The sequence below is a fragment of the Anomaloglossus baeobatrachus genome, chromosome 3, assembly GCF_048569485.1.
Source record: "Anomaloglossus baeobatrachus isolate aAnoBae1 chromosome 3, aAnoBae1.hap1, whole genome shotgun sequence".
Classification (NCBI taxonomy): Eukaryota; Metazoa; Chordata; class Amphibia; order Anura; family Aromobatidae; genus Anomaloglossus; species Anomaloglossus baeobatrachus.
The window spans coordinates 405,180,082-405,199,650 of NC_134355.1; the positions used below are offsets into that span (position 1 = coordinate 405,180,082).

Consider the following 19,569-nt stretch of genomic DNA (forward strand, 5'->3'; position numbering starts at 1 on the left):
GCCATGCTGCGCACTCCCAAACGTGCTCCATCCGCCATGCTGCGCCAGCATCAGCCTCTCTACCCGCAGCATCAGCCTCTCTGCCCGCAGCATCAGCCTCTCTGTCCCCAGCATCAGCCTCTCTGTCCCCAGCATCAGCCTCTCTGTCCCCAGCATCAGCCTCTCTGTCCCCAGCATCAGCCTCTCTTCTCCCAGCATCAGCCTCTCTTCTCCCAGCATCAGCCTCTCTCATCCCAGCATCAGCCTCTCTGTCCCCAGCATCAGCCTCTCTGTCCCCAGCATCAGCCTCTCTGTCCCCAGCATCAGCCTCTCCTCTCTGTCCCCAGCATCAGCCTCTCTCCTCGCAGCCTTCCCCAGCATCAGCCTCTCTCCTCCCAGCCTCCCCCAGCATCAGCCTCCCCCAGCATCAGCCTCTCTTCTTCCAGCCTCCCCCAGCATCAGCCTCTCTCCTTCCAGCATCCCCCAGCATCAGCCTCCCTCTCCCAGCCTTCCCCAGCATCAGCTTTCCCCTCCCAGCCTCCCTCAGTATCAGCCTTCCCCAGCATCAGCCTCTCTCCTCCCAGCCTCAGCCTCTCTCCTTCCAGCCTCCCCCAGCATCAGCCTCTCTCCTTCCAGCCTCCCTCAGCATCAGCCTCCCCTTCCCAGCCTTCCCCAGGATCAGCCTCTCTCCTCCCAGCCTCCTTCCTCCCAGCCTCCTCCTCCCAGCCTCCTTCAGCATCAGCCTTCCCCTCCCAGTCTCCCCCAGCATCAGCCTCCCCCTCCCAGCCTTCCCCAAGATCAGCCTCTCTGCTCCCAGCCTCCTCCAGCACGCCGTGCTCCTCTGCCGACACTCACACACACGATCGCATACACTCACACACACCCGATCCCGACACTCACACACACCCGATCCCGACACTCACACACACCCGATCGCATACACTCACACACACAGACACTGACGATATCGCACATACGCTCTCACAGTCACAACATCCGGAGATACCACATGCTTCTGGCCATGTGATCCTCCGTCAGGTCCTGGAAGGTCACAACAGCACAGTATCGAGGCCGAGAAGCAAGCGATATCGCCGGATGCTGTGAGTGTGTGGATGCGATGTGATGTGTGTGAGGTGTGTGTGTGTGAGAGTGAGTGTGATCTGATGTGTGTGTATGTGTGTGTGCGTGTGGATCTTCCGCCACTGCAGGACCTTGATGCGCTTGTAACCATGCCAACGTATCCCGTCCCCCGCTCGCACGGGAGCCCACACCACTCCCGTGCGAGCGGGGGATGGGGGACGGGGGGGGGAGTACGGTACTCACCTCCGTGACAGCCGTGTCAGTTCGGGGAATGCGCGGGGGGGGGGAGAGGGGGGGGGGAGTACAGTACTCACCTCCGTGACAGCCGTGTCAGTTCGGGGAATGCGCGGGGGGAGGTGGGCGGAGCCAGAGCTAGCGTGCGTTGCGTGAGGGGGGCGGGGCATGGCATGGCCGAATTGCCAATGCCTGCAGGGTGCCGGGGCGAGAGGCCAATCTGTGGGGGGGCGGAGCCTGGGCGAGCGGCTGGCCAATCCGTGTGGGGGCGCAGCCTGGGCGAGCGGCCAATCGGTGGGGGGGGCGGGGCCATGGCGAGCCCAGCGGCCAATCAGCTTTGTGTCACCGCAAGGACACAATGTCACCGGAAGGACACAATTTTGAAGCATGACAGACAGACAGACAGACAGACAGAATAAGGCAATTATATATATAGATATATATATATGTATATATATATATATATACAGTGTATATATATATATATATATATTTATATATATATATATATATATATATATATATATATATACAGACCAAAAGTTTGGACACACCTTCTCATTCAAAGAGTTTTCTTTATTTTCATGACTCTGAAAACTGTAGATTCACATTGAAGGCATCAAAACTATTAATTAACACATGTCAAATGAAATACTTAACAAAAAAGTGTGGAACAACTGAAAATATGTCTTATAATCTAGGTTCTTCAAAGTAGCCACCTTTTGCTTTGATTACTGCTTTGCACACTCTTGGCATTCCCTTGATGAGCTTCAAGAGGTAGTCACCGGAAATGGTTTTCACTTCACAGGTGTGCCCTGTCAGGTTTAATAAGTGGGATTTCTTGCCTTATAAATGGGGTTGGGACCATCAGTTGGGTTGTGCAGAAGTCTGGTGGATACTCAGTTGATAGTCCTACTGAATAGACTGTTAAAATTTGTATTATGGCAAGAAAAAAGCAGCTGAGTAAAGAAAAATGAGTGGCCATCATTACTTTAAGAAATGAAGGTCAGTCAGTCCGAAAAATTGAGAAAACTTTGAAAATGTCCCCAAGTGCAGTGGCAAAAACCATCAAACGCTACAAAGATACTGGCTCACATGAGGACCGCCCCAGGAATGGAAAACCAAGTCACCTCTGCTGCGGAGGATAAGTTTATCAGAGTCACCAGCCTCAGAAATTGCAGGTTAACAGCAGCTCATATTAGCGACCAGGTCAATGCCACACAGAGTTCTAGCAGCAGACACATCTCTAGAACAACTGTTAAGAGGACACTTTGTGCAGCAGGCTATCATAGTAAAGTAGCTGCTAGGAAAGCACTGCTAAGGACAGGCAATAAGCAGAAGAGACTTGTTTGGGCTAAGAACACAAGAAATGGACATTAGACCAGTGGAAATCTGTACTTTGGTCTGATGAGTCCAAATTTGAGATCTTTCGATCCAACCACCATGTCTTTGTGCAAAGCAGAAAAGGTGAACGGATGGACTCTACATGCCTGGTTCCCAACGTAAAGCATGGAGGAGGAGGTGTGATGGTGTGGGGGTGCTTTGCTGGTGACAATGTTGGGGATTTATTCAAAATTAAAGGCATACTGAACCAGCATGGCTACCACAGCATCTTTCAGCGGCATGCTATTCCTTCCGGTTTGCGTTTAGTTGGACCATCATTTATTTTTCAACAGGACAATGACCCCAAACACACCTCCAGGCTGTGTAAGAACTATTTGACTAAGAAGGAGAGTGATGGGGTGCTACGCCAGATGACCTGGCCTCCACAGTCACCAGACCTGAACCGAATCGAGATGGTTTGGGGTGAGCTGGACCGCAGAGTGAAGGCAAAAGGGTCATCAAGTGCTAAGCATCTCTGGGAACTCCTTCAAGAATGTTGGAAGACCATTTTCGGTGACTACCTCTTGAAGCTCATCAAGAGAATGCCAAGAGTGTGCAAAGCAGAAATCAAAGCAAAAGGTGGCTACTTTGAAGAACCTAGAATATAAGACATATTTTCAGTTATTTCACACTTTTTTTGTTAAGTATTTCATTCCACATGTGTTAATTCATAGTTTTGATGCCTTCAATGTGAATCTACAATTTTCAGAGTCATGAAAATAAAGAAAACTCTTTGAATGAGGTGTGTCCAAACTTTTGGTCTGTACTGTATATAGTATTTGTAATGATATATACATCCATATATCTAATCTATAATACTTCTGTCATATTTACACATGGGTTGCCCAGGCTTATCACAAAATTGTGCAATCTCTCTATGTGTCACTGTGTGTGACTGCAGACTTGTGAATTGTCACATTGGGCTCACTGTCTTGTGACCTTTGTCATACACTAAAGTAAATATAAGAAAAAACAAAAAATCAAAATACAGAAAACAACCTAATTGATATAAAGTATTGGGGAAACCTACTGACATAAAAAGGGAGGGACTTTTAAGGAAAAACAGCTAAGTTGACAAAATCCTGATTTTCACAACCATAATATACCTAACTAATACAAAAATAATATTTACAAACGAATGGCCAAAATAGATAATACAATGTATGATAAGGAAAATTAGATAATGGGCATGCTATTATTCTACATCTATCTAAAACAAAGTTCATGATAATATGTACAAAAAAGAAGGGGGGAACGGATTATTGTGAATATATATTGTTATTTAATTCATATTTTACAGAAACCAACTTAAGTTAACAGATCTAGCAGGTATATTGAGAAATGTCTAAGCTGTGGAGAAACTATGACTGATCTATAAGTGAAATGGATAGGGACAAAAAAGACTGGAGGTGAGATAGAAATAAAATGAAAAGCATGTCTTAACAATGAGTCCATATATCACGGAATTGTAGTGGGATCAGATAAACCAGCAATGGTGAGGAGCTGCAAGAGTGGACTGTAGCTGTAACTTACCACTGTGAGGAGCATTTGCAAGATTAGTAGAGTGAGGCTGGCGCTCGGAGAACACTGATCTATGTCACTGTAGAGCTGTGTCCGCTGATGGGCTGTGCGTGAGGTGAAAATTTAAATGGCCCGCGTGGTGTCTAACTTTTGGAAGGAAGTGACGCTGCTGGTTATGAATGGTTGGTGTGGCACCCACGGGGCAGGTGGTTCAGGTCTGGTCCTGTACCTGTTACTCATTACCGAGCCGGCGGTGACCTGCCCGATTTCGTGCCCCAAGGTGTCCACAATAAAAGGGGATAGGAGGTGATAATGGGGGTTGTTCTCTTGACGCCACCTGCAGTATGCTGCCAGGGATTAGCTGCTGCTGCTGTCGCTGTCCTCCGGGGCGGGTGGTAGTAGCAGCAAAGATGGTTTCGCTCCCCACAGGTGGAGCAGGCCCCGGGGTGGATGATGAGGGGATAGGTACTTGGCTAGTGGCGCCGAGTCAAGGGGTGGTGGCGCTGGCAATAACAGTCTCACACAGTCTCTGCGGTTCCAGGTGTCTTTACTCACTGTTATGCCACTCGCCCAGAAGGACCGCTCACCCACTGTGATGGGCCTCATCGAACCTGGATCCCTTTGGAGGTCAGTCCGATGTGGTGGTCGGTGGGCCCTTCCTCCTAGCGCCGTGTAAGATGGATCCCCGTGGCTTAAAGCTACTTGGGGACCCAGTCCATGTTGAGTGAAACTCCCATCCCGTTTCCAGGTGCCGCGGTTCAGCAATGGTATCGCATATAAACCAGGGGCACACCTGTTGTAGTATAAATAGTTTAAAGAAAACCTTTATTCAATGCACACAAAAGACAAATAAAACCATTTAAAACAAGACATGAAGGACAACACATGGAGCGGAGCCTGTCCCCAGGTGTAATCGTGAACATGGTGAACAATAAAAGGAATATAAATAATTAAATACACAATGATAGAAAACCCTGTGTACCAGCAAAGTTAACTGTCATACATGGATATGATAACATAGAATAACATGCAGTAAAAAATGCTGTATCAAAACAGTATCCCATGCATTGGGCTGGTGGATAGGTGAAAAAGCCACATGGATGAAATATATGGAATGATTGACTTATATGGCCAATGTGCCTAGAGAAGGTATATTATCGTGCTGCTGTGCAAAAAAGCTCGAGATATCATAGAATGAGGCGCGCCTATTTGAATAAATAATACATATATAAAGTGCAACGGCATCTGAGCAAAACTATACCCCAATTGTGTCAGGTATAGCAGGCACCTGCAGCGGGGGCAGAGTCAATTGATACAATAACTCAGATATAGATGCTAATACACCCTACCTAGATATCCCAAACTATACACGGTATAATATCTAAGTGCACCAGTATTCCTGAATAAGTGGTATTATAGTAGCCATCACATAAAAAATAGGGCTTGATGGTGCATAACTTCTAATGCAGGTGCTAATGCATCCCACATACATGTGTGCCGACCAAGTGCCAGCAGCCGGCGCTGCTCGGATCCGGGCCTGCTGGGGTAGTCGCTTGAGGGCCTCCGGACCCGGGGGTCTCGCGGACATGCCGAATAAATGGGGGGACGTAGATGTACGGGCTAGGCCATAGTAAGTTCGTGACGCCACCCACAGTGTGTGGTGAAGTGGGACACCACCGCTACTGTTGCAGGGCACCCTGGGGAGATGTTGTGCAGCCAGTTGTTAACTCCTCCGTGGGTAGGGGTGGTGGCCCCGGGACCCAGTGACTCTGTGCAGGGGATAGCGACCACAGGGAGTGTTTGTGTACTCACAGTTAATAAACCACACAAGTCTCTGGTAAACCAAGGTGATGGTGGCCGGTGCCGCGGCCGGTTGCATTCGGGTCCCCCACCCGACTTGTGATCTCTATCCTTTTCTCTGCACTGTTTTGTGTAAGGTGGACTTCCTAGCGTGAAACTCAGGAGTCCACTCTCGGCTGGATATGGCCTAAGGAGCCGTGCCCGCAGATGCTGGCCCGTGGGATCTATGGGCCCAGGCAGTGACCTCTTATCCATATCGGTGGGCTGTTGTCTTCTATGAGGGACTTTGGGTGGGACAGGACCTCTAATCCTGGCCTCAATCGGTGAATTAACCAGTACACTTGGTTACAGTTCTGGCTTCAGGGTCCGAGTACCCCCATTTGTGCTACGGTTTCCGGGTCAGTTCCCCATGTCGGAACCGGCGGGCTACAACCCTGTCCTGGTCCACCTCGGTTCTGCTGAGCCGTCTTCTCATCTACTGCTGATGGAGACCACCGTCTGCCTCCTAGCCAATGGCACCAGGGCTCCTACCCTGGTACTGTTCAACTTAAACTTTCTTGCTGGAGCTACACTTAGCTCCAGGCCACACTCCTCTCCAAACTGCACTATTCACTGAACTCCAACCACTTTCTGCTTGTTTTCCCGCCCTGGGCTGTCTAGACCCCTGGGTGGACGCGTCCCAACTGCCTGGTCATGCCCACTGGTGTGTCTGTCTGTCCCTAAGGGTGGGTGACAAGGGTTTCTGATTGGCGGTATGTTTCCTAGTGGGGGAAGGTGTTATGCGGGGGCCTATTTGTGACTACCTGGTTTTGCAGGGTGTCACACATGTACACCGGTATATAGCATGATCCAATAGCCCACAGTCACGAGGAAAAGATTGTATATCCAAATGATTATATCATGATGGCAGACAGTGAGTAAGACACAGAATAAAGCAAAACGCAGCGGCCAATAACAAAACTGAGAGGATGCTGGTACAACCCTAAATATAAGACTGTGCAGGTCAGTAAAGTAGAATCATGAACCTGAAAGAATGCCTAATAGCATCAGACCACTGCACAGGATGGCCAGTAAAAGGAACACAGGGTCCAGACAGAAAACACCATATGCACGTGGGAAGGCATAAGATACTGCTTAGAGTGGGCGGCCACTTTCAGGTTCATGATTCTACTTTACTGACCTGCACAGTCTTATATTTAGGGTTGTACCAGCACCCTCTCAGTTTGTTATTGGCCGCTGCAATTTGCTTTATTCTGTGTCTTACTCACTGTCTGCCATCATGATATAATCATTTGGATATACAATCTTTTCCTCCTGACTGTGGGCTATTGGATCATGCTGTACACCGGTGTACATGTAATGTGGGATGCATTAGCACCTGCATTAAAGGTTATGCACCATCGAGCCCTATTTTTTATGTGATGCCTACTATAATACCTCTTAGGCCTCTTTCACACGTCCGTGTCTCCGGTACGTGTTTGGTCAGTTTCCTCACGTACCGGAGACTCGGGCACACGTAGACCAATTAAAATCAATGGGTCTGCGCTCACGTGCGTGTTCTGCCATGGACCGTGTGTATGTGTGGAGCATACGTGTGTCCGTGTGCTCCACACGTCAACATGTCAGTTTTTCTCCGGCATCACGGGTCTCACACAGAACGCAAACGGACCACACGGAGGTGTTGCGTGTGACACGCGCCGGAGAAAACACACGTGTTTGAGAAAAAAAAAGCTTTACTCACCTTCTCCAGCCCTCCTGTCTCTGCCGCTGCTGTCACTTGCTTCCGACCGCCGCTCATTATGCTCATTGAATATTTACTTCATTGCGGCCAGAAGCAGCAGCAGTGAGAAGTCGGCAGGACCGAAGACCGAAGATCAGCACCACGGACAGCGACTCCAGGGACAGGTGAGCAGAAAGTTCCCGTTCTCCGTGTGTTATCACGGATAGCACACAGAGAACACACGTGTGCCATAAACGCAGGGCAATACGCACCTTTGACACGTCCTTGAAAAACGTGAGTGGTTTTCACGAACGTGTGAAAGAGGCCTTATTCAGGAATACTGGTGCATTTAGATATTATACCGTCTATAGTTTGGGATATCTAGGTAGGGTGTATTAGCATCTATATCTGAGTTATTGTATCAATTGGCTCTGCCCCCGCTGTAGGTGCCTGCTATACCTGACACAATTGGGGAATAGTTTTGCTCTGATGCCGTTGCACTTTATATATGTATTACTTATTCAAATAGGCGCGCCTCATTCTATGATATTTAGAGCTTTTTTGCACACCAGCACAATAATATACCTTCTCTAGGCACATTGGCCCACGATTACACCTGGGGACAGCCTCCGCTCAGTGTGGGTTGTCCTTCATGTCTTGTTTTAAATGGTTTTATTTGTCTTTTGTGTACCTTGAATAAAGGTGTTCTTTAACCCCTTAACGACCGCGGGCCGTGAAATTACGTCCTAGCGGTCATAACGTTACTGCCCGCGGTCTGCCAGCGGCAGCATACTGCGATCGGCGCACATCTCAGCTGATTTCCACAGCTAAGATGTGTGCCTGCTAGGCACGAGCAGAATCGTAATCTGCTCGTGCCGTTTAACCCCTTAAATGGCGCTGTCAATATGTGACAGCGCCATTATAAGCGCGATCGCGGTAAACTTTTACTTACCGCCCAATACTGTAAGTCACGTGACGCGATCACGTGACTTCCGGTAGCTGTCATGGTAGCACAGGGTCATGTGATGACTCCTGTACTACACATGAATTGCTTTCACTTTCGCTGTGCCCGCGGCACAGTGAAAAAGAAAGTGAGCGTATCTGCTGTTTACAGCTATGTAGCTGTGATCAGCAGATAATGCAGTGCGATCGGACTGCTGATCGCAATAGCCCCCTAGGGGGACTGGTAAAATTAAAAAAAAAAAATTAAAAAAAAGTTTTAAAAAATTAAAAAAAAACAAAAAAACCCTAAAAGTTCAAATCACCCCCCATTCGCCCCATTGAAAATGAAAGGGTTAAAAAAATTAAAAATATACACACATTTGGTATCGCCGCGTTCAGAAATCTATCAAAATATAAAATCAATTAATCTGTTCAGTATACGGCGTAGTGGCATAAAAATTCCAAACGCCAAAATGACTTTTTTTGTCGCCACAACGTTTGCGCAAAATGCAATAAGATGCGATCAAAACGTAGCATCTGCGCAAAAATGGTACCGCTAAAAACGTCAGCTCGAGACGCAAAAAATAAGCTGTCATTGAGCCATAGATCCCGAAAAATGAGAATGCTATGGGTCACGGAATATGGCGTAAAACGTGCGCCACTTTTTTCGGACAAACTTCCGATTTTTTTTAACCCCTTATATAAAAGTAAACCTATACATGTTTGGTGTCTACGAACTCGCACTGACCTGAGGCATCACACCCACACATCAGTTTTACCATATAGTGAACACAGTGAATAAAATATCTCAAAAACAATAGTGCTATCGCACTTTTTTTGCAATTTTTCTGCATTTGGAATTTTTTTTCCGTTTTCCAGTACACTATATGGTAAAACCTATGGTTTCATTTAAAAGTACAGCTCGTTCCACAAAAAATGAGCCCTCACATGACCATATTGACTGAAAAATATAAAAGTTACGTCTCCCAGAAAAAGAATGGCGAAAAAAACCCCCATAAAAGCGAAAAATCGGCCGGTCGTGAAGGGGTTAAACTATTTATACTACAACAGGTGTGCCCCTGGTTTATATGTGGTGTATTTTCTTCTCTATGCTGTGTGTGTTCCATACACTGCATCAGGGTGCACCCAAGTGCATAATTGATTATAGTGGTGCGTTCCAAAACTCCCCTTTTCGCGGTTCAGCAATGGGGCCTGACTCAGATCAAGTCTCCAGATCCTATTTGGCACTGTGCTTCAGGCACTATGTAGGCCAAGGAAATGTGCAATCTCCCTGTCCCGGCAGATACTGGAAAACCAACTTGAAGAATGATCTGCCCTAAGGTCCTGCACCCTGTGTAGCGCCAGTCCCGAGGGAGCAATAAAGCTCTCCACTCGGCGACTGTATGAACTACTGTGTCCTACCAGAGCCACCGGCAATACCGTCTGCTCCTTTCCTCTCCTGCTGGATAACTCTCTAACTGTTGTGTTGGCTCCTAACTCCCCCAGGTGGCTGCTCCTCCCTGGGTCCCTGTCACTAGTGGATGGCTGCCCCCAAGTTTGGTGACTGCCTTAAGACCCGACCCTAGCCCGGTCCCCATTGGGGAGGGCAACCTGGTTGTGTGTTTGAGTTGTGTAAGTGATGAAATCGGTACTGACCTCTTCTGGATCAGAGGATCATTTTTTTATTTTTAGTATTTAATTTTTATTATTTTTATTTTTTACTTTGTATTTTGTATAGTTTATATTTGATATTTTATCTGATCACATCACCGTTCCATGATCTATGGACTCATTGTTAGGACATGCTTTTCATTTTATTTCTATACTAGCTGTAGTACCCGGGCATTGCCCAGGATAGTAACTGTCTCTTTGTCTCTCTCCCAGTCTCTGTCTGTGTGTCGGTCTGTCTGTCTCTCTGTCTGTCTCTTTCCTTGTCTGTCTGTTTCTATCTCTCTGTCTGTATTTGCATCAGTCTATCTGTCTCAGTCTCTGTTTCTGTCTGTCTCTCTCGCTGTCTCTTTGCCCGGCTGTCTCTTTGCCCGGCTGTCTGTTTCTAGGTCTGTCTCTTAACTGGTCTGTCTCTTTCCTGGTCTGTCTCTTTCCTGGTCTGTCTTTTTCCCGCTCTGTCTCTTTCCCGCTCTGTCTCTTTCTGAGTCTGTCTCTTTCCAGGTCTGTCTCTTTCCAAGTCTGTCTCTTTCCAGGTCTGTCTCTTTGCCCGTCTGTCTCTTTCCAGGTCTGTCTCTTTCCAGGTCTGTCTCTTTGCCCGGCTGTCTCTTTGCCTGGCTTTCTCTTTGCCCGTCGGCCTCTTTTCAGGGTTGTCTCTTTTCAGGGCTGTCTCTTTGCCCGTCTGTCTCTTTGCCCGGTCTGTCTCTTTCCCAGTCTGTCTCTTTCCTGGTCTGTCTCTTTCCTGGTCTGTCTCTTTCCAGGTCTGTCTCTTTCCAGGTCTGTCTCTTTGCCCGGTCTGTCTCTTTGCACGTCTGTCTCTTTGCCCGTCTGTCTCTTTGCCCGGCTGTCTCATTGGGCATTTGTCTCTTTGCCCGGCTGTCTCTTTGGGCATTTGTCTCTTTGCCTGGCTGTCTCTTTGCCCGGTTTATCTCTTTGCCCGGTTGTCTCTTTGCCCGGTTTCTTATTTTCAGGGCTGTCTCTTTCCAGGGCTGTCTCTTTGCCCATCTGTCTCTTTGCCCAGTCTGTCTCCTTCCAGGTCTGTCTCCTTACAGGTCTGTCTCTTTGCCCGGTCTGTCTCTTTGCCCGGTCTGTCCCTTTGCCCATCTGTCTCTTTGCCCATCTGTCTCTTCGCCCGTCTGTCTCTTCGCCCGTCTGTCTCTTTGTCCATCTGTCTCTTTCCAGGGCTGTCTCTTTCCAAGGCTGTCTCTTTCCAGGGCTGTCTCTTTGCCCGTCTGTCACTTTGCCCGTCTGTCTCTTTGCCCGGCAGTCTCTTTGCCTGGCTGTCTCTTTGCCCGGCTGTCTCTTTCCCCGTCTGTCTCTGTCTGTGTCTCTGTTTCTCTATATCCATCTCACCACCGACATCTCTTTACCTCACACATAAGCTTCTTATAGTAACAGTTTATTTTGATCCTATAGCAACCACTGATAGTTGCTATTTATAGCCTGCAGCTCCCAGCTCCATTCAGTTTAATGGCTGCAGGATTTTTGCAGAGTAACTGGAAAGCACAGAGTTAAATTTTCCTGCCCAAACATAGTCTATGACGTTCCCTGAGTCACATGGAGTGACTGAGCAAAGTTTCATAATTGTAAATGCGATGGTGCGGATTCCTTTAGCGGACATACACACACACACACACAGACACACACACACACACACACAGACACACACATATATTTACACACATACATACACTGAGCTTTATATATTAGATTACATTCTATTCTCTTTGTCCTATCCATTTCACCTATACATCTACCGTAGTTTCTCATTAGCTTAGACATTTCTCAATGCACCTGCTACATCTGTTAACCTAAGTTGGTTTCTGTAAAATATGAATTAAATCACAATATATATTCACCATAGTCTGTTCCCCTCTTCTTTTTGTACATATTATCAGGAAGTTAGTTCAAGACTGATGCAGAATAACATCATGCTCATTTTCTCCTTTTATATATATATATATATATATATATATATATGTATATATATATACATACATACAGTTAGGTCCAGAAATATTTGGACAGTGACACAAGTTTTGTTATTTTAGCTGTTTACAAAAACATGTTCAGAAATACAATTATAGATATAATATGGGCTGAAAGTGCACACTCCCAGCTGCTATATGAGAGTTTTCACATCCAAATCGGAGAAAGGGTTTAGGAATCATAGCTCTGTAATGCATAGCCTCCTCTTTTTAAAGGGACCAAAAGTAATTGGACAAGGGACTCTAAGGTCTGCAATTAACTCTGAAGGCATCTCCCTCGTTAACCTGTAATCAATGAAGTAGTTAAAAGGTCTGGGGTTGATTACAGGTGTGTGGTTTTGCATTTGAAAGCTGTTGCTGTGACCAGACAACATGCGGTCTAAGGAACTCTCAATTGAGGTGAAACAGAACATCCTGAGGCTGAAAAAAAAACCATCCATCAGAGAGATAGCAGACATGCTTGGAGTAGCAAAATCAACAGTCGGGTACATTCTGAGAAAAAAGGAATTGACTGGTGAGCTTGGGAACTCAAAAAGGCCTGGGCGTCCACGGATGACAACAGTGGTGGATGATCGCCGCATACTTTCTTTGGTGAAGAAGAACCCATTCACAACATCAAGTGAAGTCCAGGACACTCTCAGTGAAGTAGGTGTATCTGTCTCTAAGTCAACAGTAAAGAGAAGACTCCATGAAAGTAAATACAAAGGGTTCACATCTAAATGCAAACCATTCATCAATTCCAAAAATAGACAGGCCAGAGTTAAATTTGCTGAAAAACACCTCATGAAGCCAGCTCAGTTCTGGAAAAGTATTCTATGGACAGATGAGACAAAGATCAACCTGTACCAGAATGATGGGAAGAAAAAAGTTTGGAGAAGAAAGGGAACGGCACATGATCCAAGGCACACCACATCCTCTGTAAAACATGGTGGAGGCAACGTGATGGCATGGGCATGCATGGCTTTCAATGGCACTGGGTCACTTGTGTTTATTGATGACATAACAGCAGACAAGAGTAGCCGGATGAATTCTGAAGTGTACCGGGATTACTTTCAGCCCAGATTCAGCCAAATGCCGCAAAGTTGATCGGACGGCGCTTCATAGTACAGATGGACAATGACCCCAAGCATACAGCCAAAGCTACCCAGGTGTTCATGAGTGCAAAAAAGTGGAACATTCTGCAATGGCCAAGTCAATCACCAGATCTTAACCCAATTGAGCATGCATTTCACTTGCTCAAATCCAGACTTAAGACGGAAAGACCCACAAACAAGCAAGACCTGAAGGCTGCAGCTGTAAAGGCCTGGCAAAGCATTAAGAAGGAGGAAATCCAGCGTTTGGTGATGTCCATGGGTTCCAGACTTAAGGAAGTGATTGCCTCCAAAGGATTCGCAACAAAATATTGAAAATAAAAATATTTTGTTTGGGTTTGGTTTATTTGTCCAATTACTTTTGACCTCCTAAAATGTGGAGTGTTTGTAAAGAAATGTGTACAATTCCTACAATTTCTATCAGATATTTTTGTTCAAACCTTCAAATTAAACGTTACAATCTGCACTTGAATTCTGTTGTAGAGGTTTCATTTCAAATCCAATGTGGTGGCATGCAGAGCCCAACTCGTGAAAATTGTGTCACTGTCCAAATATTTCTGGACCTAACTGTATATATATATATATATATATATATATCTATGACTGTATGTTATTTAGTTCCTCTCTTTGTCTAAAGATGAGAAAATTTTATTTTAGTGCTTTGTAGCCTCCCAAAATCTGTTTCTAATCTATTTTGTCCATCCGCTTGTAAATATTTTTTTAAAAATCATTTGGGTATATTATGGTTGTGAAGATCAGGATTATATCTAGTTGTTTTTTATTTAAACCCCCTCCCCTTTTTATGTCCATAGGTTGTCCCATTACTTTATATCATTTAAGTTGTCTTCTATATTTTGATTTTTTGTTTTTTTATTTTAATTTATTTTACTGTATGTATGATAAAATACAAAGAACGAAATGGCACATGATTATACATGATATGAGACATCATTAAAAATCTTGGAAATTGCAAAATTTTCCAGAGTGCTGGATTCTTTTCTCTATGCAATACATGCAGCATTATTGCAAGAAAAAAGGACTATATGTAAAACCACATTAAGAACCAGTTTATTTTCTTTTTAATTGGACTAGAAATTTACATTACACTAAAAAAAAAATAAAAAAGAAATCCCATTTTTTACAGGGAAATAAAGGCGATCCTGGAATACCTGGAAAAACTGGTCCATTAGGCATAAAGGTATGTTTATATTTTCCAATTATACAAAAGGAGTTATCCACTTTATTTTCATTTTAACAATTGTGTTGAGGATAATTGCCAACTTGCTAGTTCAATCTTCCTCACTGACAACATAATACTTGTGTTCTTAACATGAGATTGATTGAGGAGCATTTGACTAGACCTGTCTGTTACTCTCCTCTATCAGAAAGCAGAGCTATTGATAAGCAAACCCGTGGATGTTCAGGCTCATCGGGTTGGACCGGACTTTAGTTAAAAGTTCACTTTGCGACCCAGACTTGACACAAATCTCATCCCGGACCCCATATAAGTCAATGGAGAACTACACTTCTATACTGTAAAAATGTCTGTAAAATGGTCATTTTAAGGGCTAGGGCACTGCAGAAGGAAGCAAAATAGAGGCAATTGCCCTGCACATATGTGAATATGGAATAAAAAAAAATAAAAAATGATGTTGGCTCCCACCTATTTTTGATAACCAGTGCACGTAAAACAGACAATTGCGGGCTGCAGCGCTCAGCTGGTTATTAAAAATAGAGGGGATCCAACGCTGTTTTTAAATATTCTGTAAATAAATCATTTAAGAAAATGGCATAGGCTCCACCCTATTTTTGATAACCAGCCAAGGTAAAGCAGACAACTGGGAGCTGCGACGGCTATTATTAGATTGGGAAGGGTCATGGTTGTTTGGCCTCTCACAGCCTAAAAGTAGCAGTCCGCAGCCACTTCACAAGTGATACTTTCATTAGATGCACCAATTTCAGCCTTTACCCGGCTCTTTTCAATTGCCCTGGTGTGGTGGAAATCAGGGCAATACTTTTGGTGTTGATTTCAGTTGTGTATTGACAGATGACATCAAGCCCAGGGGTTAGTAATGGGTAAGAGTCTATCAGACACTCTGATTACTAACATCGCAAGTATAGAATTAAAAAAGAAAAAAGGGAAAAAAGTTTATTTGAATACAGTCTACCCCATACTCCCTCATTCCCCAATTTATTACTTGAACATAAATCCTGTAAATTCCAACACAATCCAAAATATAATGTCATACGAAGTCCATTGATTCCTATGGAACATTATTCTGAGAGGTTTCTGAGAATGAAGCTCTATCAGTCACTGTCGCTCAGCGGCTGGCCTGGAATTGCTGATGCTTATGGGAAATTTCGTACATACTGACAGTGAAATCTGCAGCATTGTTCTAAGAACGTTCTCAAAATGATGTGCTATAGGAATCAATGGACATTGGCTTTCACTCAGATCGCAGTGGCTGTAAAAATAAATTGGTACCCCATAATTGCCACTGCCTTTTGTTACTGCTAACTTACACAAATGTTTAATACATACTGCTCTTATCTACTAAACCTACTTATCAGGGAGAAAAAGGAGAAAATGGCCTTCTAGGCTCACCAGGATATAGAGGAATCCCTGGACTTACTGGTGCCAAGGTAATTTTATTCTAATAAACTGATTTTTCATTCAGAAAATTAGTACAGCATTTCAAGTTTTTTTACTGTTTACTAATAAGGCCACATTACACATAGCGTGAAAGCACCTGCCCCCGTCGGTTGTGCGTCACGGGCAAATCGCTGCCCATGGCGCACAACATCGCTAAGAATGGTCACATGTACTTACCTGCCTAGCAACGTTGCTGTGGCCGGCAAACCGCCTCCTTTCTAAGGGGGCGGTTCCTGCAGCGTCACAGCAACGTCACTATGCGGCCGCCCAATAGAAGTGGAGGGATGGAGATGAGCAGGCAGAACATCCAGCCCACCTCCTTCCTTCCTTATTGCTGGTGGCCGCAGGTTCGGTGATGTTCCTCGTTCCTGTGGTGTCACACATAGTGATGTGTGCTGCCGCAGGAACGACAAACAACCTGCATCCTGCAACAGCAATGATAATTGGGAATAGAGGTAAGTAATTTTGATTGTTAACGGTCGTTCGTGCGTTTCACACGCAATGACGTCGCTAACCTTGGCCGAATGTGCGTCACGAATTCCGTGACCCCCAACGACATCTCGTTAGCGATGTCGTTGCGTGTAAAGCAGGGATGAGCGGACCCGTGGAAGTTCTGGTTTGCTTGGTTCAGCCTGACAATTTAAAAAACTTGACCTGAACTTGACCCCAGACCACGAACCCCATATAAGTTAATGGGGATCCGAACTTTGGTGCTGTAAAATGGTGGTAAAATGATCGCAGTGAGGGCTAAGGGGCTGTAAAGGGAAGCAAAATTGGGGTAAGAGTAGCACAATTGCCTAGCAAACAAAAGTGGTTAGGGATAATTAAAAAAAAATAATAATAATGTGGGGTTCTCCTATTTTTGATAACCAGTGCAGGTAAAGCAGACAGTTGTGGGCTGCAGCCCTAATCTGTCTGCTTTACCTTACCTGGTTATCAAAATAGAGGGGACCCCACAGAGATTTTTAAATCATTTATTTAAATAATTACAAAAAAACGGTATGGGCTCCCCCCTATTTTTGATACCCTGCTATGACAGGGTCATTCTCCCATATTACACAATCAACAGAGCGAGAGATGAGTGAGCAATCCAAAAATATATATTCCAATCAAATCAAACGGTACATAAAATAATCCACCATAGAGAGTGTAAAAATAGTGAAGAAACACGAATATAGTCCAGAAAGCGATAAATAAATGTCCAGGTCTGTCTGCGACTCGCACCTTCAGCCCAGAGGATCAATCTTCGTCTTTCTCTCTTCAAGTTCTCAGACTGCTTCTCTCTTCTCCTGCTCAGCCAGACTGAATCACTAATCCCTCTGGTAAGCAGAGAGTTTAGGTGGATTCCAGGCCCCCTCCTCCACACCTAGGGACAGAAGCACTTCAAGGAGTTATAACCCTGTAGACAGGATAAACAATACATCGAATAGGCAGACCACCACGCCCAAACCATGAAACGAAACAAAATGGTGCATACTCACAATAACCCACCATCACAACCTCTCCCTCCTTTTTAATAAGTGAGTACGCCATGAGGTCTACACAGACCTCTGGCCACCTCACTTAAGTCCATGTCGCTCAGCTGTGCATACTCCCTTGTACCGTGGTAGTGTTGTAAGGACAAGCTTCACTTTGTGTCCTCCTTCACTCAAACTGTGCGTCCTGCACCCACAAATCGGCATTGTAGATCTCCTACATAATTTCCTAGGAAAATATCTGCATGCAGGCCACTCATCACCCCAACCACACATTGCATGACCCCAAAGTCAAAGTCCATATCTACAGTCGCCTTTGGGATATTTCTCCTTTGTCCTCCAGCGAATTCAATAACAATCCCTGGTCCATGATGTATCGCCTCTGACCGAACCACCCGGGAATCAACTGTTGTGAGAAATGCCCCAGAGTCACAAAATCCAATGACTCTCTCCCCATCCAGCACAACCTCCTGTAAGTGCTTACTTTGATGGTGAGAGGAACTCGGGGCTGTGGCATAGACCCCATAAACCCCTAGTGGCTGACCATGAGTGTCTGAGTCATTAGGCAAGTCAACTTGAAGGGGTGGCAACTCTTCCCACCTTGTATTTGGTTGTAGAGAATGAACAGGTTGATTTAGTGCAAGGTCATTCCTCAATCGACCAGCAGGGCAAGTGTTTTGCAAATTCCCAGGCTGCCCACATTGATAACATCTCCTCTGCGTCATACTCCTTCCAATGTGCATTCTAGAGAAGGCAATAGGAGAACCTGGTGACAGGGCCAGAGGCCATAAACTCCAAAAGGGGCATCTATGGTGCAGGGGTCAGCGGTACACTCCAGTGGAGGTGGTTGTACCTCTTCCTCAGGCAGGATGGAATGCACAAAATTCACCAGACAAGGTGGAGTTGTGTGGGCGTCTCTCCGAAGCCTTACAGGACAACTGGATTGCAGGTGTCAAGGTTGCCCGCAGCCATAATATCTCCTCTCTGTGATTCCCACAGGGAGTGGTCGAAATTGTTGGAGCCCAGGATTGTGAGCTGTGGTTGTCATCGCCCTGCGGCTGGTTGGAGACGCAGATATAACTGGAGAGGGGTCTGGGGCGCAGAAGCAGGCTGTGGCTTATTGTCCAGAAGCTTTCCATCATTGTGGTCAGATAGTAAGGGCCTCATCAGCCAGGGCTGCAGCTCTATCCAAGGTGCATGGCATGCGCTCTCTGACCCATTCTCGTATTTCAGAGGGACACTTAAAAAGGAATTGTTCTATAAGAAATGCCTGCATTACGTCTTCCACAGTGAAGGCATTTTCCGCTTCCAGCCATCTCCGACATGCCTGGGACATCTTATAGGTATACATCCTAAATGATCCCCCCGTGGTGCATGGGAGGTGTCGGAACTGTGCCCTATGTGAGTCTGGGGTGATAGCATGGTAATCCAGGATAGTGTGACTTACAATGTTATAATCCCGGTTCCGCTGAGAGTCAATGGTGCGATAAGCCTCTGCCTGGATTCTGTTTAGGAGTCCCACTAACAAATGCATCCAGCCAGAGTGGGGCACCTCCATCACGGCACACTGCTGCTCAAAGTCCTTGAAGAACCCTTCAACATCTCTGGAAGCCTCATCAAATGGCTTGAAGTCTGCCCGGGTTATCCGTACAGGTTCCTGGATTGCTGGGTTTACACTACAACTCACATTACTCTCTCTGCCAGACTCCATTACTTCTTGGCTCCTCTGTGCTCAATGAGCAGCCTTTATCTTATACTCCTGAGATACACCAGTGCCCAGAGCTGCCAGCTCTTCTTCGAACCATACCAACCACTGACTTTTTGAGGCAGGGATCACCGTCTCTAGCGTTTGTCCACTAGACATCTGGGAGGAGGAGGATTGGCTTTCACCCACCAGTAGGTTAATTAGGCTTCTTTACTAATCCCCTTGTAGTTCAGGCCCAGATCTCGGGCTCTCTCCTGTAGACTGGATGCAGTCCAGTTTCTGAACTCACTCTGTGGGTGGATCTCCATTGGGCTTAGCTCTGTTGATCCCACC

The 19,569-nt window shown here is 45.7% G+C and overlaps 1 protein-coding gene across 1 annotated transcript in view; it reads left to right on the plus strand.

The window, feature by feature from the left end:
• Window positions 1-19,569, plus strand: part of COL21A1 (collagen type XXI alpha 1 chain) — a 415,279-nt gene that overhangs the window by 345,523 nt on the left and 50,187 nt on the right. Inside the window, exons 20-21 of the mRNA XM_075340296.1 lie at window positions 14,548-14,601; window positions 15,975-16,046. Coding sequence (XP_075196411.1) covers window positions 14,548-14,601; window positions 15,975-16,046 — 126 coding nt within the window. The remainder of the gene's footprint in view (window positions 1-14,547; window positions 14,602-15,974; window positions 16,047-19,569) is intronic.